This window comes from Procambarus clarkii, chromosome 5 (genome assembly GCF_040958095.1).
Source record: "Procambarus clarkii isolate CNS0578487 chromosome 5, FALCON_Pclarkii_2.0, whole genome shotgun sequence".
Taxonomy (NCBI): domain Eukaryota; kingdom Metazoa; phylum Arthropoda; class Malacostraca; order Decapoda; family Cambaridae; genus Procambarus; species Procambarus clarkii.
In genome coordinates this window covers 2,221,593-2,244,092 of record NC_091154.1, presented here as the reverse complement: position 1 = coordinate 2,244,092, position 22,500 = coordinate 2,221,593, and the positions used below count along the sequence as shown (strand labels likewise).

At 43.1% G+C, this 22,500-nt stretch overlaps 1 protein-coding gene across 4 annotated transcripts in view; it reads left to right on the top strand.

The window, feature by feature from the left end:
- Lmpt (four and a half LIM domains protein limpet) overlaps nt 1-22,500 on the top strand; it is a 319,449-nt gene that overhangs the window by 520 nt on the left and 296,429 nt on the right. The window contains exons 1-2 of one of the 4 annotated variants that reach the window (XM_069338058.1): nt 18,323-18,742; nt 22,375-22,460. In XM_069338058.1, coding sequence (XP_069194159.1) covers nt 18,338-18,742; nt 22,375-22,460 — 491 coding nt within the window. In that variant the 5' untranslated portion in view covers nt 18,323-18,337. Of the gene's footprint in view, nt 1-18,322; nt 18,743-20,514; nt 20,533-21,529; nt 21,831-22,374; nt 22,461-22,500 lie in introns of those variants that run through there. The other 3 variants (XM_069338078.1, XM_069338073.1, XM_069338065.1) reach the window with 3 other exon arrangements.

Genomic DNA, 22,500 nt, shown 5'->3' with positions numbered 1-22,500 from the left:
GGTGGGTGGCATAAACGGGGTTACCTCAAGGGCAGGGAGGGAGGGAGGAGTTTACCTACCCAGGTGAGGTAGGGGAGCACAGGCAACCCCCCTACTTAATGGGGGTCAAACACAGGTGAAATATACAAACAGTATAGTCCCCCATACACCCATACACTCCCCAGATGTGTATTATGCCCTGTAGGAGGCGCGGGACAATACAAAGGGCAGTCGATATACACATGGAGTTAATACAACCTCCTCGCCCTTTGGGACCATAGATCGGTCGCAATAGACAGGTGGCTGCTATAGGCGGCATTGACATCTCCGGCTGGACCTGCCACACCCCACCCCCCCCCCCCTGCCTGAAAATACAAGCCTGTATTTTCGAAATTCTTTGCAACACAGGTGTTTTGTTCTGTGTATATCTGTCAAGGTACTTGTTAATACACAGGTGTGTATGTCTTGGTCATACTGGCTCCGTGTGTATGGTATACAGCTGCCTGTATACATGTGTATACACGTGTATATAGGTATACACACTGTATTCCTGTCCCCTCTTGATATATACACAGTGTATATCTCCTTCAATAATCCCTCTAGAGGTTGATAGGCCTTAATAACCCTCCAGAGGTTGATAGGTCTTAATAATCCTCCAGAGGTTGATAGGCCTTAATAACCCTCCAGAGGTTGATAGGTCTTAATAACCCTCCAGAGGTTGATAGGCCTTAATAACCCTCCAGAGGTTGATAGGCCTTAATAACCCTCCAGAGGTTGACAGGCCTTAATAACCCCCAGAGGTTGATAGGTCTTAATAACCCTCTAGAGGTTGATAGGCCTTAATAACCCTCCAGAGGTTGATAGGTCTTAATAATCCTCCAGAGGTTGATAGGCCTTAATAACCCTCCAGAGGTTGATAGGTCTTAATAACCCTCCAGAGGTTGATAGGCCTTAATAACCCTCCAGAGGTTGATAGGCCTTAATAACCCTCCAGAGGTTGATAGGCCTTAATAACCCCCAGAGGTTGATAGGTCTTAATAACCCTCCAGAGGTTGATAGGCCTTAATAACCCTCCAGAGGTTGATAGGCCTTAATAACCCTCCAGAGGTTGATAGGTCTTAATAACCCTCCAGAGGTTGATAGGTCTTAATAACCCTCTAGAGGTTGATAGGCCTTAATAACCCTCCAGAGGTTGATAGGTCTTAATAACCCTCCAGAGGTTGATAGGTCTTAATAACCCTCCAGAGGTTGATAGGCCTTAACAACCCTCCAGAGGTTGATAGGCCTTAATAACCCTCCAGAGGTTGATAGGTCTTAATAACCCTCCAGAGGTTGATAGGTCTTAATAACCCTCCAGAGGTTGATAGGTCTTAATAACCCTCCAGAGGTTGATAGGCCTTAATAACCCTCCAGAGGTTGATAGGCCTTAATAACCCTCCAGAGGTTGATAGGCCTTAATAACCCTCCAGAGGTTGATAGGCCTTAATAACCCTCTAGAGGTTGATAGGCCTTAATAACCCTCTAGAGGTTGATAGGCCTTAATAACCCTCCAGAGGTTGATAGGTCTTAATAACCCCTCTAGAGGTTGATAGACCTTAATAACCCTCCAGAGGTTGATAGGCCTTAATAACCCTCCAGAGGCTGACAGCCCTTAATAACCCTCCAGAGACTTGTTTCAAACGTAGGATAGACACATGTCTGAACGAATTCCCTTAGTTAAAACACGTTTCAATGTCCGTTACTGCTTGTCAGCTAATAATTCAATCTCATTGGTCAGCTGGTGTCCTTGAATCTCTCGCTATTGGTCAGCTGGTGTCCTCGAGCCTCTCGCTATTGGCTACTAGGACAGTGACGTCACAATTTTGAGTAGTGGGCGGCGGGGCGGAGTCTTATCATGGGCGTGGGGCCGTAACTGAGCCTATTTAAGGCCTCATGACTCTCAGGATCTGTGGGTAAATAGCATAGGCGTGAGTGAGAGACAGAGATAGAGACAGAGACAGAGAGAGACAGAGAGAGAGAGACAGAAAACACCACAAGAACATCAACGGGTCAACAATGTCTTGAGACACGAAGGCCAAACTCTTCTAAAACGCTGTAAACATAAACAATCAAAACTTAACACAATCTCAAAACTCAAAAAAATGTTTATAATAGCAAAAAATAAAAAAAATATATAAAAAAATTTGGATAATTCAGCCGAACCAAAACTAATAATTTAGCTGAATACAAGAGATTTAATTGAAAAATTTTGAAATGAAAAATAAATGCAAAATTTCAATTTGATAAATTGTAAATCTGATTAACTGTAAATCTGATTAACTGTAAATCTGATTAACTGTAAATCTGATTAACTGTAAAATAAATCTTAAATGTTAAAAATGTTCATTTGAACCAAAATAAAATTGAGAATAACCCATAAATTTTAAAATAAATCCCTGAAACAAATATAATCTATATATGTGATAAATTAGTTGTAGTGACGTCACTATTATATATAGTTGTGGTGACGTCACTATTATATATATATAATTGTAGTGACGTCACTCAAAAGGCCATATAGACGCCCCACAAAAGGCGTCTATAAATAAGCTTCAATACCTGACCTATCCTATATTTCACAGCAGACAGTATAGCATATACCTGAGAGGACATATCTATATATATCGTCATATAATACTTGAGGCTTGGCGTAGGGCAGCCCGAGGAGGCCTAGAGGGAACAAACGCAGTCCCCCGGACATGTCTGGCGCGCGACTGGTGACAAATCGCTGTTGACGGCCCTTATATAGACATGGTGGCCGGTGACGTCATCATCGCCCCGCGGTGGTGCCACATCTCCTCCGCCGACCTGTAGACTGACGCGACGCTGCCGATGTTTAAGGGCTTCTTGGCGGTGTTGCCAGACGTTAGATTGTTTTTGTTTTGGTTTGTGTTTGTGTTTGTGTATGTGTGTGTGTGTGTGTGTGTGTTTGTGTTTGTGTATGTGTATGTGTGTGTGTGTGTGTGTGTGTGTGTGTGTGTATGTGTGTGTGTGTGTGTGTGTGTGTGTGTTTGTGTTTGTGTATGTGTATGTGTGTGTGTGTGTGTGTGTGTGTGTGTGTGTGTGTGTGTGTGTGTGTGTGTGTGTGTGTGTGTGTGTTTGTGTTTGTGTATGTGTATGTGTGTGTGTGTGTGTGTGTGTGTGTGTGTGTGTGTGTGTGTACTCACCTAGTTGTGTTTGCGGGGGTTGAGCTCTGGCTCTTTGGTCCCGCCTCTCAACCGTCAATCAACAGGTGTACAGATTCCTGAGCCTATTGGGCTCTGTCATATCTACACTTGAAACTGTGTATGGAGTCAGCCTCCACCACATCACTGCCTAATGCATTCCATTTGTCAACCACTCTGACACTAAAAAAGTTCTTTCTAATATCTCTGTGGCTCATTTGGGCACTCAGTTTCCACCTGTGTCCCCTTGTGCGTGTGCCCCTTGTGTTAAATAGACTGTCTTTATCTTCCCTATCAATTCCCTTCAGAATCTTGAATGTGGTGATCATGTCCCCCCTAACTCTTCTGTCTTCCAGCGAAGTGAGGTTTAATTCCCGTAGTCTCTCCTCGCAGCTCATACCTCTCAGCTCGGGTACTAGTCTGGTGGCAAACCTTTGAACCTTTTCCAGTTTAGTCTTATGCTTGACTAGATATGGACTCCATGCTGGAGCCGTGATTGGTCTTACATATGTGGTATATAATGTTCTGAAAGATTCCTTACACAAGTTTCTAAAGGCTGTTCTTATGTTAGCCAACCTGGCATATGCCGCTGAGGTTATCCTCTTGATATGGGCTTCAGGGGACAGGTCTGGCGTGATATCAACCCCCAGGTCTTTCTCTCTCTCTGACTCTTGTAGTATTTCATCTCCCAAGTGATACCTTGTATCTGGTCTCCTGGACCTAGATTCAGGAAGCTCTGTGTATTTCTTCGTAAGTGGGTTTGCTACGAAGGTTCCTAAGTGCGCCCTAAGAAGATGCTTAGGTGCGATTCAATAAGGTATACTTAGGAAGAAAATTGTTGGTTCACCTGCGTGCCGATAGAGGTCACTACTGTGTTTCGTTTGGCCAATCAGAGAGCAGCAACATTCTTCATATTACAGATTTAGCGCTGGCTTATCGGAGCTCTACTGCCTCCTATTTACGTCGAATTTTCTTATAAAATTAGTATATTTCTAAGTAAAACAATGTTTTTTCAACTTCTACAGCCAGCACCGACATTGTAGTAAACAAATATGTTACATTTGTTGTTTACCTACGTAATTCTAAGAGATACTGTGTAGCTGTCCTTGTTGCTCGGAAGATGCGCTGACAATTATTGTATATATTTACTGAATTTACCCAAGGGCCACTAACTATCTAGTGACCTCGAAGAGGACAGAAAGCCGGCGGCTTGTTAAAGGGCCCGCCAATTGAATTAATGTTATTTTTTAGCTGGAATTTGGCATTTACGGCTTCAGCGGGTAGGCGGTTCCATGGGTTTATAGCCCTCTTGGTGGAAAAAAAACATCTGTTTTCAGTCCTACTTGAGAGAACATACTCTCCAACACTATATCTGTGATTGTCCTGTTATCAGTGACTTCATACCAAATGGTATGAGGTATTTTGAGCTCTGTAATTACTTCATACACTCAGGAATATTGGAAGATATTCTTGTGCTGCACCCAGATTTTGCCAGTGGAGGCTAATAGATCAGCATTAAGTATTTTGTTCTCTCCTAATTCCATGTATGACTGGCCATCCTGTGAGGTGAGCTTGTAGCTGGTTTTTGATCTACACTGTGTGGTCCTTTAGACAGAATAGGGAAGCAGCACATTGCTGTGTATACCTAAACATGTTTAAAAATACATTGTTTGAGAGGAGTCTTGTAGAAACTGGTAAGAGTAATTATAATATAATGTTTCCATGATTCAGTGCTTACCTCTTGTGAAAATTGCTTAGAGTTGTTTAGTCAGAGTTGATTTGTTTTTTGTATTGAGGCTGGTATTTTCTAAATTGATTCCATGTACAGTATGTCTAACCATCCTGTGAGATGGGAGTATTAGATAAACTTATAGCTAGTTTTTTATCTACACTGTGTAATATTCCATATAGAATAGGGTAGCAGCACATTGCTGTGTATACCTAATCTTCTTAATAAAAAAAATCAGTAATAAAGATTTTAAATTATAGTTTGTATTATTACAAATACAGTATTGTATTATCCTTATTAAATCATGTTGACCATGGATCATTAAGATCTCATGTTGATATGTAATACAAGTCATATTCTTTTGAACTGCTAATCCATGCTAATCATTCATTAAATTGTGCATTATGTCTTAATTTTTCACTTCCTTGGATATACTGTACAGTACAAAAAGATAGGATAAAAATAAACCAGTAATATTTCTTTCATTATATTTTTCATTTAAATAACTGCATCAATATTTTTACAGCTGACAGGATTTGTTTTCCCATACAGGTGCATTATTTGTTAAAAAAAAATTGGTTTATTGTTACACACAATGGTGCTACATAGCCTTCCCAGCTTGGTGCCTTCTTTTAATACTTACTGATTAAAAAATAAATAATAAATACATTTTATTCAGGAAAAGTACATACAGTTGATTTACAAACATAATGTTGGATTTATAGGCAGAGCTAGTACATACAATACCTAAAGCCACTAATACTCATAGCATTTCGGGCAAGGTGTGGGGGGAAAAAAACACAGACTAAAACTTAATAGCAATCGAGATTAGGTATAAATTGTGTTGAAAGAAGGAATAAAAAATACAAAAAGGGGGTTAACATAGCATAAATCAGCAATTGCACATGTTGGTGAACAGCGTTGTTTAAAAAATAGCAAGACATGGGTTGACATTTAGGAGGTAAGTTAGGTTACATGGAGTTCATTAGGCAGTACTTGGTTTAACTCTTAAACTGGTTGAGAGAGGTACAGCCTTTGACATGATTCGGGAGGTCATTCCACATTCTGGGTCCCTTGATTTGTAGAGCACTTCTAGTTTGGTTACACACAGCCAAATTGTGTAACAGGAAGAGGTCTTGGACACAAATTTGTTCCATGCTAAATGTAGAAGAATCAGCTGAGTATTCCTCAAATAAAATAAGTTGCCTCAGCTTATAAGGTAAATAAAATAAGCATTTCTCAAATAAGTAGCTGCCTCACCTCACTGCCTTACTGCTGCATAGCCTTCCCGGCATGGTGCCTTCTCTTGATAATTACTTGTTCCACACCCAAATTTTATTAAGAGGTCTTGGACCCCTACTTCCCTCTCTCTTTTTTAGTAGTCTATATAGTCATAATTATAGCTTTAAGTATTCAATGAATAAAGTTTGTGACATTTTTACCCTTTTCCTTACCTAACATCATTTGTGCAGCATATTTTTATTTTATGTCTCACCCAGATTTAATTTCAAAATAAAACCAAACTAAATAAATTAGAAATGGGTATGTATAGCTAAGGTACACCCTTACTACTAGGTGAACAGGGGCATTTGGTGATAGTAAATGATCCCATCAGGCAGGGCTCATCACCTTCTCTCATATTTCATGTTCACCAGTGTTTATTTACTTAATAACTACTGGTATAATATCTTGCTATTATAAAACTAATTCTACTATCATCAAACACATATTTACTTCAAGTTTCAAGCAGAGAATGCATATATAACTAACACGAAGGATTACTCTTCACTAGATTCACCAGCTATAATATTTTGGTCATGTTCCAATATCATAAATCGATCCCAGTGTTATGTAGTAGAGAAAAAATGACTTATATCCAGTTTACGTAAAGCTACGAGTGGTCGAAACCACACTTAAATCCCGGAATGAACTTACGAAGATTTTTCCACTTAGGGTAGTTAATTGAATACGGACGTAGCCGCCACGAAGGCGCTAAGATGGAAAACGCTCTTAGCTAAGAGGAAAAACCTTCGTAAGTACCTTCCTGAATCCGGCCCCTGCTTCCTACCCCTATCTTCATTACATTACATTTGCTTGGGTTAAGCTCTAACAGCCATTTGTTCGACCATTCCTGCAGCTTGTCCAGGTCTTCTTGAAGCCTCAAGCTGTCCTGCTCTGTCTTAATCCTTCTCATAATTTTGGCGTCGTCAGCAAACATTGAGAGGAATGAGTCTATACCCTCTGGGAGATCATTTACGTATATCAGAAACAGGATAGGTCCAAGCACAGAGCCCTGTGGGACTCCACTGGTGACTTCACGCCATTCTGAGGTCTCACCCCTCCCTATAACTCTCTGCTTCCTATTGCTTAGATACTCCCTTATCCACTGGAGCACCTTACCAGCTACACCTGCCTGTCTCTCCAGCTTATGTACCAGCCTCTTATGCGGTACTGTGTCAAAGGCTTTCCGACAATCCAAGAAAATGCAGTCCGCCCAGCCCTCTCTTTCTTGCTTAATCTTTGTCACCTGATCGTAGAATTCTATCAAGGCTGTAAGGCAAGATTTACCCTCCCTGAACCCATGTTGATGGGTTGTCACGAAGTCTCTTCTCTCCAGATGTGTTACCAGGTTTTTTCTCACAATCTTCTCCATCACCTTGCATGGCATACAAGTTAAGGACACTGGCCTGTAGTTCAGTGCCTCTTGTCTGTCACCCTTTTTAAATATTGGTACTACATTAGCAGTCTTTCATACTTCTGGTAGGTCTCCCGTTTCCAGTGACCTACTATACACTATGGAGAGTGGCAAGCAGAGCGCTCCTGCACACTCTTTCAATACCCATGGTGAGATCCCGTCTGGACCAACAGCCTTTCTCACATCCAGCTCCAATAGGTGCTTCTTGACCTCATCTCTTGTAATTTCGAACCTTTCCAAGGTCACCTGGGTTGCTGCCACCTCTGTGTGTGTGTGTGTGGTAGTGTGTGTGTGGGGTTGTGTGTACTCACCTAGTTGTGCTTGCGGGGGTTGAGCTCTGGCTCTTTGGTCCCGCCTCTGAACTGTCAATCAACTGGTGTACAGGTTCCTGAGCCTATTGGGCTCTATCATATCTACATTATAAACTGTGTATGGAGTCAGCCTCCACCACATCACTGCCTAATGCATTCCACCTGTTAACTACTCTGACACTGAAAAAGTTCTTTCTAACGTCTCTGTGGCTCATGTGGGTACTCAGTTTCCACCTGTGTCCCCTTGTTCGTGTCCCATCAGTGTTAAACAGCCTTTATCTACCCTATCAGTTCCTCTGAGGATTTTGTAGGTAGTGATCATATCTCCTCTTACTCTTCTCTCTAGCAAGGACGTGAGGTATATACACTCCGTCCACACACTGATCTACACTCATTATCCGTAAATTATTTTATCCGTATAAAGCAGCATTAACCGGACGCCCGCCCCCCCTTGTTCCGGTAATCACTTATAGAGCTGTTAGGAAGAACTTAATCGATATTTTTGTGGTGTGAACCTGGGTCATGGAGAGGGGGGGGAGGGAGAGTGAGAGAGTGAGAGAGAGAGAGAGAGAGAGAGAGAGAGAGAGAGAGAGAGAGAGAGAGAGAGAGAGAGAGAGAGAGAGAGAGAGAGAGAGAGAGAGAGAGAGAGAGAGAGAGAGAGAGAGAGAGAGGAGAGAGAGAGAGGGGGGGGAAGGGAGAGAGAGAGAGAGAGAGAGAGAGAGAGAGAGAGAGAGAGAGAGAGAGAGAGAGAGAGAGAGAGAGAGAGAGAGAGAGAGAGAGAGAGAGAGAGAGAGAGACCTCCCTCCCTCCCTCCACTGTGTAATGAGCCAAAGCTTCCTGTCTGCTTGTTAAGCACCCTTCCCAGGTCATGTGTGTGTACTCACCTAGTTGTACTCACCTAGTTGTGTTTGCGGGGGTTGAGCTCTGGCTCTTTGGTCCCGCCTCTCAACCGTCAATCAACAGGTGTACAGATTCCTGAGCCTATCGGGCTCTGTCATATCTACACTTGAAACTGTGTATGGAGTGAGCCTCCACCACATCACCCCCTAATGCATTCCATTTGTCAACCACTCTGACACTAAAAAAGTTCTTTCTAATATCTCTGTGGCTCATTTGGGCACTCAGTTTCTACCTGTGTCCCCTTGTGCGTGTTCCCCTTGTGTTTAATAGACTGTCTTTATCTACCCTATCAATCCCCTTCAGAATCTTGAATGTGGTGATCATGTCCCCCCTAACTCTTCTGTCTTCCAGCGAAGTGAGGTTTAATTCCCGTAGTCTCTCCTCGTAGCTCATACCTCTCAGCTCGGGTACTAGTCTGGTGGCAAACCTTTGAACCTTTTCCAGTTTAGTCTTATCCTTGACTAGATATGGACTCCATGCTGGGGCTGCATACTCCAGGATTGGCCTGACATATGTGGTATACAAAGTTCTGAATGATTCTTTACACAAGTTTCTGAATGCCGTTCGTATGTTGGCCAGCCTGGCATATGCCGCTGATGTTATCCGCTTGATATGTGCTGCAGGAGACAGGTCTGGCGTGATATCAACCCCCAAGTCTTTTTCCTTCTCTGACTCCTGAAGAATTTCCTCTCCCAGATGATACCTTGTATCTGGCCTCCTGCTCCCTACACCTATCTTCATTACATTACATTTGGTTGGGTTAAACTCTAACAACCATTTGTTCGACCATTCCTTCAGCTTGTCTAGGTCTTCTTGAAGCCTCAAACAGTCCTCTTCTGTTTTAATCCTTCTCATAATTTTGTGTGTGTGTGTGTGTGTGTGTGTGTGTGTGTGTGTGTGTGTGTGTGTGTGTGTGTGTGTGTGTGTGTGTGTGTGTGTGTGTGTGTGTGTGTGTGAGTGTGTGTCCCAAAGTATATGGGGTGTCATCACTAGAGGTGTTCCACTCAGGTAGGGGGATTTGGTGCATGTGCTGCATACTGTAGAACTGGTCTGATGTAGGTAGTGCTCACCCTCCTGAAGGCTCCATACAAGATTAACAGCTTTGCATACAACGATGCTGTCATAATTTTCGTTTTATCATCTTATATTGTGTTTCTTTGCACATGTTCCCTCTCTCATCTCCTTGCACTAACCTATATTGGAGTCAAATAGCCATTGCTCAGATACCTAGGTTTGCTACCTGTTGGGCACGTGTTTTGAGGATCAGTACTTGCATTTTGGGTTGAAAACTTCGGAGTGGAACAGTGTCTAAGACTCTGGCGGTCCGGGAAGATGCAGTCAGTCCACGTTCCTCTTGCCTGGGTGATCAGAGGAAACTCTTCCTTCTGGTAACGTTGTATAAGGCTGAGAGCTTAATCTCCTTCCCATAGTTGATGGTATGCCTTACCCCTGGAACACCACCCGCCAGTTGATTTACAACCTCGTACACATTTACTGCTGAGTGAACAGGGGCGAGGTGTTATATAAGGAGCCGTGACCCGTCTCCCTGGCCGGGGCTCGAACCCTGGGAGAACTGTGTGTATAACTGATGCCTGTAAACCGTTTATTATATCTAAGTATAACATGAGCTATAGCTTTCGACCTGTGTGTTTCTTTTCGTGTGACGTGTGTTTTTGTCTACAGCAAACAAAACAAAGGCATTAGAGAGACTATTGGTGTGGGTAATATTAAACAAACACAAGATTCATACAGTCACGACAAACACAACAAGGACCAGCATTATGAAGATAAACAATAAAAGCATAAACAACAGTTCTTTATGGATTTAATAACATGAGCTTGATTAAATAATAGCATTAAAACTGTGACAGACGACCGAAGGCAGCAGTAAAACACGCTAAAACATGCGGCCTGTTATACAAGCAATGCCCAAACGTTTCCACCCCAAAAACAAACACAACTAACACAACACCTGAGACATTAACCCACCCTCCTCCTCCTCAGCCTTAAGAACAGGGGGAAAAACACGCCAGAAAAAACAGAAATGAGGAAGCGATAAAGGGAGAGAGAGAGTGAGGGGGGACAGGGGGTAGAAGAGGAGGAAATACTATCTGAACCAATTGGAGCCACACCTACTTAACAAGCAATTCGTCACACACACACACACACTCCAGACTAGTCCCAGAACTGGGAGGCATAACATATAAAGAAAGGCTACACGCATGAATTACACCTCACGTTGCTGGAGGGAAACAGAAGAGTTTAGGGAGACATGATCGCCACATACAAAATCCTCAATTGGAATTGACAGAGTAGATAGAAACAGACTATTTAGCAGGAGTGATACACGAACACGGGATCACAGGTGTAAACTGAATACCCAAATGAGCCGTAAAGACATCGGATGCAATATATTTTCAGTGTCAGAGCAGCTAACAAATGGAACGCACGATAATCCGCATAAAGAGAACACGTGATTATTCAAGGCTTTTTGGAGAGAACGGAGGAAACCGAGGCTGTCGAGTGGTTACGTAAAGAAAGGTAATCAACCACACGTATCCTTAGACTACTGCGCCACTACGAGTTGGGGAGAGAAATGGTGAAAGTCACACGGCTGGGTTCATATGCAATATCGAAGAATTAGACCACTAAAGTTGGTATTTGTAAATGAGGTGGCACCAAGAACCTGAGAGATATAGAAGGCTACAGAAAGGTATATATACCTTGAATTTAACATAAATAAAGATGAAATAAAGAAAGAGATGAAACACTGCAAGGAAAGTGCAAGGAAAATGGAGGAAGAGAAAGAAGTTGAAGGTACAGAGGAAGAGAAAAGGGAAAAAAGGAAATAGGAAAAAAATATTTTTTTCAACAGGGGAAAGCAACATTCCCCCCCCCCCCCTCATCCACACTACTTCCAGCAGCCTCTGGAGCAACGAGTCCAAAGTATCGACACCACGGAGGAAAAAAGCGATGATAAACTGCGACAAAAGTAACCAGGATGGCGGCCATTTACATTGAGACACCATTGTTGACAAGAGTAATTAACCCGGGAACCACACCTCTTATCCTGCCACCAAACGTTATATATTCAGCCTACCAACACCCGCCTGCCGCTCCACCCATCCCACCACCCCCCACACACCCTTCCGTAATTACCCTCTCTCCGCCGCACTAATTCCTGTTCTACAGCATTTATCCACAAGCCCCCCTCCTCTATCCCTGTACTAATTACACAACTAACACTAACCCTCTGCTCTCAAGCTCTTTTCTCCAATCAATTCCCCTCCCCTCAAACTCCCCCCCCACACCCCCGCTGTCCATACCTTATACACTTGAACCAATGCAGTTTCCCAACCCCAGCGCTCGGAGCTGCCCATATAGACAACAAAATATGAGTGAAGATCCTAAACTTCTAACACAATAATGCTGATGGAATGTCAAACAAAGGAGGGGAACTGGTTGAAAGGACTGATGAAACGCACTCTCTGAAAATAACAGGAGTGACTGAAATAATTGAATGATCAGTGATACAGTATTCTTGAGGCAACACCAGACAACAAGAGAAGAGAAAGAAGGCAAGGGGGGGGGGGGGGAAGTCATAAGAAGAGTTTTGAAGAGATCGGCATTTGGGACAAAACTACGAGACAAGACTCGTAGGCATGACGGACTCCATAACTTGGCAATGAGAGAAGGTTTATACCGCCGCCTAACGTACGAACCAAGACAAAAAGTTCCTCGTAGTTTAATACACAATGTTTACAGGCAAAAAATGAGAAGTAAAAGACCTTGGAAAAAATACATGGAGCACTGAACAGCGAATGACAACATGTATATAAATGTGAGTAGAGTGAATACGCAGCAACTCGGCGAGCAGCGGAGCAGCAGTACGAGAACGATATAGCAGCCAGCGCCAAGGATCAACCTGAACTACTACTAAGCCTTATTAAAGTAAAGTTGGCGGAAAATTATTAACTGCTCGGGGCAACACGAACAAGGAGGACACTCAGAGAATGACAAGGAAGTGTGTGAAGGACTCAGCATATATATTTCCAATATAATTCCAAGCTGGAACCACAGCGGCCCTTAGATCCATGACGTCTAGGAGAACAGACGCTACCAGAAAAAATGTAATCACTGTAGAAACGATGCACAAAGAAGTAGCAAGACAGTTAATGGAGTTCTAGAACAAGGTGTCAGCAAACAAATAGGAGCGTGCCAGGCAGACTGTCCTTTTTCAAGATTGCCAGGAAGGTTCTGATACAGTTGCTGGCAAGAGGAGCTGGCTGCCGGGGTGCGTGGAGGAGGGTTAGGTTGGAGTACCGTACCGGAGGGAGCCAGAGAGAGAGACATGGGGGGGGGGGGGATGGTAGAGATTACTGACTGGAGTTCCACAAGGCTCTGTGCTTGGACCCGTCACAGGAGCCGGTCGGCCGAGCGACAGGAGCCGGTCGGCCGAGCGGACAGCACAGTGGACTTGTGATCCTGGGTTCGATCCCAGGTGCCGGCGAGAACAATGGGCAGAGTTTCTTTCACCCTATGCCCCTGTTACCTAGCAGTAAAATAGGTACCTGGGAGTTAGTCAGTTGTCACGAGCTGCTTCCTGGGGGTGGAGGCCTGGTCGAGGACCGGGCCGCGGGGACACTAAAGCCCCGAAATCATCTCAAGAAGATCACACACACGTGTGTGTGTGTGTGTGTGTGTGTGTGTGTGTGTGTGTGTGTGTGTGTGTGTGTGTGTGTACTTGCCTATTTGTGCCTACAGGATCGAACTTTAGCTCTTGGACCCCACTTTTCCAGCTGTTGGTTGTCTAATACAATGACTCCTGACCTATTTCCCTATCATACCTGCTTTTAAAGTTATGTAATTAAATAAGTGTAATTACCTAAGTGTGTGTGCGCGCGCGTGCACGTCCGCACGTGTATTTCCTTTCGCTCTTTCAGTAAATAGACTCATAAAAGACCCTATTAGTGAAGGACGCGGTGTTTAGAAATTGATTTTGTTAATCTTTCAAGGCCAATTTAATTGTATATAGTTAATATTTATTCCTAGAACAAAGTAAAATGAAAAATATTTCTACTCTGTTCATCCTGGAAGGAAAATAGCTGATGTTACCATGTTCCACTCCCAGGATGCCGAAGGCTATAATTGCTAGTACATCCTGGGAGAAACAGCAACATTTATATCTTCTCCTCCCAGGATGATCAAGGCTACCTATGCCAGTCCATCCTAGCAAAAGCACATCAATATTTCGATTTTCCTCCTCCCAGGATGACGAAGGCCGCTATTGCCAGTCCATTCTAGGAGAAAAAAAAATATTTCCATTTTCTTCTCCCAGGATGACGAAGGCTGCTATTGCCAGTCCATCCTGGGAGAAAAAACATCAATATTTCCATTTTCCTCCTCCCAGGATGACGAAGGCCACCGTGCCAGACCATCCTGGGAGAGAATGAGGCACTAACTACCCTAAGGGGGGATAGGAGGGCAGTCCATTCCCCCTCGGGGGGGGGGGGGCCTTTTATTGCCGTTTGTTATCTGGGGTCGTTATCTCTCCTGGTTAGCGCCTCGTTAATCACCCCCCCCCCCACACCAATTAGGATAGACTGGGGGAGAGGGGGATACGAGGCTACAGAACTATCCTCTATCTCACTTCCCCCCCCCCCTATCCCAGCGCCCCAGGACCCCCCTCCCTTAACAGCCCTGCGCGACCCCTTAACTGCCCTCCCCCTCCCCCTCCCCCCCCTGCCAGAGCCAGTGAGGTGAGGGAGAGTGAGAGAGTGAGAGGTAGGAGCGACCTGGCCAGGTGAGGGAGTGAGGCCCTCCGTAGGAGACTCACAGACACCTGAAAAACCTCATTTTTTACACTTGTAAATGATTTACACCTGTAAATGATTTACACCTGTAAATGATTTACACCCCACTGAAACCCTTACAACTAATATCGTGTAAAAAATGTACATAATGTCATCTGTACAAAAAAACTTTTTTTTTGGTGTATTTTTTTTTACAAACGAATGGGTAAATGATTTACAGTGCAGTGATGTGTGCGATTTACAACTGATTGGGCAGGAGTTGTTGGTGTGAAAATTGTAAACGGAAAAAAATATAAATTTCGTTTCGGGGTTTAAACTCGGTTCTGTGTTTACAAATAATTGTTTATTTACAAGTTGAGTGAAAATGATTTACAGTGTGTTGGATTTACAAGCGCTTCTCAGTTTGTATATACGAAAGCCATTTACACAAGTAAATTGAAACACAAAAAAATTACTGGATAGCACAAGCGTAAATCTAAGGTGAATGATTTACTGTAAATTGAATTAATTTTCAAGAACTGATATATATTTATTGTCTGATAAATTAATGACAGACAAATACAGAACCTGATTTACACTTTGATTTTTTTTACAATAGTTTCGTTGTTTCTGAAAATGATTTACAGAAAAAACAATGTTGTGTTGAAAATTATTTACAGTCTGGTTCCCCGTGTGATGTAAATCATTTAGAGCAAGTATGGATCATTTACAAACGTCTTTAAAGGTGTTAATTTACAATATTTACAAAATGGAGCATTTACAGTGATGTGTGTAAACAGTGAAGCCTTCGATAGTGTAAATACGTTTAAATTTACTACAAAACTATTAGTGTTTGAATATCAATTTACATTTTGTAATTGAAAAAGATTTTACACTGAAAATTATCAATTATATTTTGTAAATAATGTTGTAAACAAATATAATACGTGTGTAAATTGCCCTAGAAACACATTTACAGACGCGATGTGTAAAGAAGGATTCCTATTGTCGAAAAGTCGTTTACAAACTCATTTACAATGGGTATATAAATCCGTAAATAATTTAAAAGCAGCCGTTTGAACTTATACATGTAAACATTACCACTAGAAAATGATTTACAATCAGTTTAGATAGTTTCTCAGTAATTTAGAATGGCAATGTAAATCCAATTTATCATGATTTACAAACGATTTACAAAATATATGTATATACGACGTTTTTCTTACAACATCAATACCAAACAGGTTTCGCTCTATCCAAATTCAGAAATCTCAAATTAATTCTTTCTAATTGGTCATTCCTTCAATATATATACAATTACTTCATAATATATATCTAATTACTTCCTAAACACGATGATAGGCTGATGTAATTACAATTAATAATTCACATTTTCTCAATAATTTATAATTACTGTCACCCCTCGATAATCCGAACACCATTACTTGTATCTCGATTTTCCGAACATCTCTATTATACGAACGGTATACTTTTATAATCGTGATTTTCTACTTGATTACTACTTATAATCTTATAGATTTATAAGTAGTAATCAACTACTTATAAACTTATGGATTTCTACTTATAATCGTGATTTTCTACTTTCAAATAGAAAATAAACTTGTTTTGCAAATTAGAAACTGATCCGATTAAGTTGAATTAAGTAAACAAAAGTCTGAAATGAATATAACAGTAATAACAATATTAATAATAATATTATCCTTAATAATAATAACGATAGTAAAAATAACAATTATAAAAATATAACATAATTACATATAGAATATAAATATATTCTTAATAGTAATAAATAAAATATCTTGAATAGAGGGACCATTAATTAATTTCCAGGGCAGATAATATAGATATATTACGTTGGTTATAAATTACCTTCAGATAACTAGTGTAGTTCGTTGTCATGGTAACTGATAGCTTGTTGGAACGAGGGGAGGGCGTGAGGGAAGTCTTCACCCAGGGATTATCGTTCAGGTGTGTGGTGTATTAAATTACACACCTGCCAGCTTCCCTGCACCATTTTGGGCACACATATGTCACCAAATCATCATTCTGGGGCCGCATGATGCCCAAAATGTGCCAACGCGAGTGCTATCGGGTATTGGGATAAGACTCAGACGACATCCAGTACTTTTGTACAGTCAGTGTGGCCAAGTGGTTATAGTACCGGACACACCAAGAGGCCCTGGCAAACTAGGTTCGAATCCTTCACGGGTCAAAGAGTTTTCTGATGCATTTTGGTCTCGGGGACCATTCAAGCTTGACACACACATATATATAAGCTTATATAACCTATATCTGCCCTTAAAGCACCATATTGCCTGTTTAGAAGATGCTTAACGTCATTTAGATTAACGCCAGATTCACGAAGCAGTTACGCAAGCACTTACGAACCTAGGGCCAGATTCACGAAACAGTTACACAAGCACTTACGAACCTAGGGCCAGATTCACGAAACAGTTACGCAAGCACTTACGAACCTAGGGCCAGATTCACGAAACAGTTACGCAAGCACTTACGAACCTAGGGCCAGATTCACGAAACAGTTACGCAAGCACTTACGAACCTAGGGCCAGATTCACGAAACACTTACGCAAGCACTTACAAACCTAGGGCCAGATTCACGAAACAGTTACGCAAGCACTTACGAACCTGGGGCCAGATTCACGAAGCAGTTACGCAAGCACTTACGAACCTGTACATCTTTTCTCAATCTTTGGCGGCTTTGTTTACAATTATTAAACAGTTAATGAGCTCCAAAGCACCAGGAGGCTGTTTATAACAATAACAACAGTTGATTGACAAGTTTTCATGCTTGTAAACTGTTTAATAAATGTAACCAAAGCCGTCAAAGATTGAGGAAAGATGTACACGTTCGTAATTGCTTGCTTAACTGCTTCGTGAATCTGGCTCCAGGTTCGTAAGTGCTTGCGTAACTGCTTCGTGAATGTGGCCCCAGGTTCGTAAGTGCTTGCGTAACTGCTTCGTGAATCTGGCCCCAGGTTCGTAAGTGCTTGCATAACTGCTTGGTGAACCTGGCACCAGGTTCATAAGTGCTTGCGTAACTGCTTCGTGAATCTGGCCCCCAGGTTCGTAAGTACTTGCATAACTGCTTCGTGAATCTGGCCCCAGCTTCGTAAGGACTTGCGTAACTGCTTCGTGAATCTGGCCCCAGGTTCGTAAGTGCTTGTGTAACTGCTTCTTGAATCTGGCCCCAGGTTCGTAAGTGCTTGCGAAACAGCTTCGTGAATCTGGCCCCAGGTTTGTAAGTGCTTGCGTAACTGCTTGGTGAATCTGGCCCCAGGTTCGTAAGTGCTTACGTAAAAGTTTCGTGAATCTGGCTCCAGGTTCGTAAGTGCTTGCGTAACTGCTTGAATCTGGCCCCAGGTTCGTAAGTGCTTGCGTAACTGCTTGGTGAATCTGGCTCCAGGTTCGTAAGTGCTTGAGTAACTGCTTCTTGAATCTGGCCCCAGGTTCGTAAGTGCTTGCGAAACAGCTTCGTGAATCTACCCCCAGGTTCGTAAGTGCTTGCGTAACAGCTTCGTGAATCTGGCGCAAGATCTACTTGAGTACACCATTAATATCTTCCCGTTCTTTAGACCGTCTAAACAAAAGGGGAAACTAAAGAATTCTGATTCGCTTCCGGAAATCGATTAAAACGAGACATTTGGACATCGACGGTGAGTCCGGACTCCGGACCTGAGACTGCCAGGATGTCCCACCGTCCCCAGGGACCCCTGCCGTCCGTGTCCACCACCCCGGGCCAGTCCGGTGTCCTCACTAGGACACGTTCCTACCCGCGGACGTCCTCGTCGTGGGACATTCATGCGACAGGATGGGGTGACACCACCGGACCAGGGGGCGCTGGACACCACGCCACAAGGCCCCCGCCGCCCAGTTGGGGCGCTGGGACGTCGCCGAAGCAAGCCACGGCCGGGGTTTGGGACACCGGAGTGAGGTGTCAAGCCAGTGTCCGGTCTGTGGTCGGGTGCGGACGGGAGAAGGTGGACTCGTCCGCCCCGAGGGGCAGGTTCGCGCCGCCCATTGGCTCCAAGTGCTTGACTTTGGGGCGTTCTGCCAGCTTCGTCTTGCGGCCTCTCACGCGGCGACTAACGCAGGTAATGACGCAATAGGGTGACGCATGACGCAAGGGGTGACGCATGACGCAAGGGGGTGACGCATGACGCAAGGGGTGACTCATGACGCAAGGGGTAAGTGCGGGTTATGCGACTAAGGGGCGACGCACATACTGACGCAGTGAGCGACGCACATGCTAAATAATCTTTGTCCACCCTGTGTACTCAACTATTTGTGCCCTGCAGGATCGAACTTTAGCTCTTGGACCCTGTTTTTCAAGCCGTTGGTTGTCTAATGCAATGACTCCTGACCAATTTCCCTATCATTCCTGCTTTTAAATCTACAATTATTATCTACAATCTATTAAATTATTGTGTATCGTTTAGGTCATTCCATTTACTCATTACCTTTACGCTAAAGGAAACCTTTCTAACATCTCTATGACACATCTGAGTTTAAAGCTTCCATCCGTACCCCCTTGTTCTGTTCATATTTATTGTAAACAATTCCTGTTTCCATCTTGTCAATTTTTCTTAGGTATTTTATACGTCTGTATCATGTCTCTTCTCTCTCGCTTCTCTTTTCTAACGTCGTCAGGTTTAGTTTCTTCAGTTTGTCTTCGTATATCATCCCTCGCAGCTCTGGGACGAGTCTTGTTGCAAACTTCTGCACGTTTTTCGTGTGTGTGTGTGTGTGTGTGTGTGTGTGTGTGTGTGTGTGTGTGTGTGTGTGTGTGTGTGTGTGTGTGTCTGTGTGTGTGTGTGTGTGTCCGCTATCCCTCTAGTACATACCTTCAAGACACCCCCTTAACTCCCCCCCACACCCCCTCCTGCTCCCCCCCCCTATTCATCTTGGCAGCTACGACCCCCCCCCCCCAAGGGAAACTGATATCCTTGATATCTACCACCTAGATGTCGACTTTGGGTTTCTAAAGTCACAGTATACTTTACCATCTAACTATAACAGCTGTAATCCTAGGACTGTTAGCTATATTTTTATGAATGCTGATCACCAGTCACAATAGTCTGGTTGAACACAACCCAACGTGCAGGTATGACGCTATGTTTCGTTCCGCTGCTGAAGACTTCTGAAGTAGAATTGATCTACTCTCGATATATTACTAAAATATGATTGTTTGGGCACGGGTATATGCCCGCGGGACAGGATGTGTGAGTGCCTAATCAAGCGGGTTCGACACCACCCTAGTGGCACCATTTCGCCTGCCGATAGCCATAAATTTATGGCTTAAACTGTAAATGTGATGACTTAGACTGTAAACTGGTGGATGAAACTGTTAACTGATGGCAGTATAATGTTTCTAACCCCCGAACACCACATTCCTGACTGTAATTACATGACAGTTAACCACTAAACTGTAATGAGCTAAACGGTGACTGTTTTCTTTACGTGCTTATCTCTCACATCTCAATCTGGCGGGAAACTGCGTGACGTCACGTCCGGTAATGCGGCCCCATCTCCCCGGCTGCTGCTGCTGGCTTTCACACAAATGTCGGAGAGATAAGGTCCTCTAGCCACACCTTCCCTGCTCCCAACTATCCATATCCTTGCCAACAACTGCCACCAGAGCATTAAATTCAACGTACTACTTGATGAAACAAACCGTGCGGCTCGGAGGGATACCGATAGCGAGCTTGCTGATTGGCTGACGCGTGGGGGTGGCGGACAAAGGAGGGCGGGGCTAACTTTCCCGCCAAAAGGAAGGTAAAACAAATAGCCGCTCTAATGGCGGCAGGAAAGGTAACCTTGTTTCGTTATCACTCTCCTGCTGCCGTGTGGTTGAGACCTGGCAGGGGCCGCCAGTGTACGAATGGTGAGTGTGGTGAGAGGGGTTTATAGTAACGGTTGGGCAAGCTTTTTTACCTAATAATGTTGACTTGTCTGTTCTATGTGATGAAAACTGGTTTCTATAAATGTTTAGTGTTGTAAAATGTTCTCTACGAGTGTTTAGTGTTGTAAAATGTTCTCCACAAGTGTTTAGTGTTGTAAAATGTTCTCCACGAGTGTTTAGTGTTGTAAAATGTTCTCCACAAGTGTTTAGTGTTGTAAAATGTTCTCCACGAGTGTTTAGTGTTGTAAAATGTTCTCCACGAGTGTTTAGTGTTGTAAAATGTTCTCTACGAGTGTTTAGTGTTGTAAAATGTTCTCCACGAGTGTTTAGTGTTGTAAAATGTTCTCCACAAGTGTTTAGTGTTGTAAAATGTTCTCCACGAGTGTTTAGTGTTGTAAAATGTTCTCCACGAGTGTTTAGTGTTGTAAAATGTTCTCCACGAGTGTTTAGTGTTGTAAAATGTTCTCCACGAGTGTTTAGTGTTGTAAAATGTTCTCCACGAGTGTTTAGTGTTGTAAAATGTTCTCCACAAGTGTTTAGTGTTGTAAAATGTTCTCCACGAGTGTTTAGTGTTGTAAAATGTTCTCCACGAGTGTTTAGTGTTGTAAAATGTTCTCCACGAGTGTTTAGTGTTGTAAAATGTTCTCCACGAGTGTTTAGTGTTGTAAAATGTTCTCTACGAGTGTTTAGTGTTGTAAAATGTTCTCCACAAGTGTTTAGTGTTGTAAAATGTTCTCCACAAGTGTTTAGTGTTGTAAAATGTTCTCCACGAGTGTTTAGTGTTGTAAAATGTTCTCCACAAGTGTTTAGTGTTGTAAAATGTTCTCCGCGAGTGTTTAGTGTTGTAAAATGTTCTCCGCGAGTGTTTAGTGTACTGGAACAGTCTCTGATGTTGACGGTTGATGTTTTCAAAGGTTTTTAACGACCGTTTGTCTTGTGGTTTCGTTAGGTGGTAATATAGTTAAGCTTTAACAGATGTTTCTCGGTTATACAACAAAGCTTAATATGACGGATGAAAGCTGCATAGTTTGACCTGTTGATGTGTCAGACAGACAAACTTATGCTTAAGAATAACACTAACAAGCTGGACATAATTAAGCTGTTTTAAAAACAAGCTGATAAACAAGATACGACTTATCTGTTCGCCAATAATAGACTAACAGGGGCATAACAGAACTGTTGACCAATAACGGGCTATTAAGGCATAACAGATCTGTTCCTCACTAACAGACCGACAAACGATGTGTGAGAGTACGGAAGGAGAGGCATCAGAGAAAATGGTAAGTCGAGATGTTTCTTCCCATTTCGGAAAATGTCCCAATTTTGATAACCGTTCTTCCACCCTTTATAGGGTTACCCAGGGTAACCCCCTTTCCCTAAGGGAGGGACAGCTTGCCTCGACCCCCTATGAACGTCCCCCACCACCCACCAGTCACTCTACAAAGTCTAGTGAGGGTAGACCCTTCCCGCCTCTGGTATAGTCTCCCCCTAAATATTATTTTTAATGAATGGCGTTGATTTTTTCTGTCATTCCTATCCATTTTCTCTCTGTTCCATTTTCTTTGACCGTAGAATTTGTTGTTTGTCATGCCCCCGCATCTCGTTTTCTTTCAGAGTCCCGCATCTCGTTTTCTTCCAGAGTCCCGCATCTCGTTTTCCTTCAGAGTTCCGCATCTCGTTTTCTTTCATAAATACCACACATCTCATAATATCTGAGACATCCATCAGGTGTTTCTTCCCTCACAGACTCACACTTTCACGAGACCTCCCCCCACCACGTCCCATTTTCTCTCAGATGCCTCAGCCCATTTTCTATCATTCCAGGGGGTACTGGTGCAGGAGGTGGACGAGGGCCAGCCATGCCTCATGTGTCGCGACAAGTGTCCGGGCTACACATCCCACGTGTGGAGGTGAGTACACACACACACACTTGAGTACCACTTGGAGTCG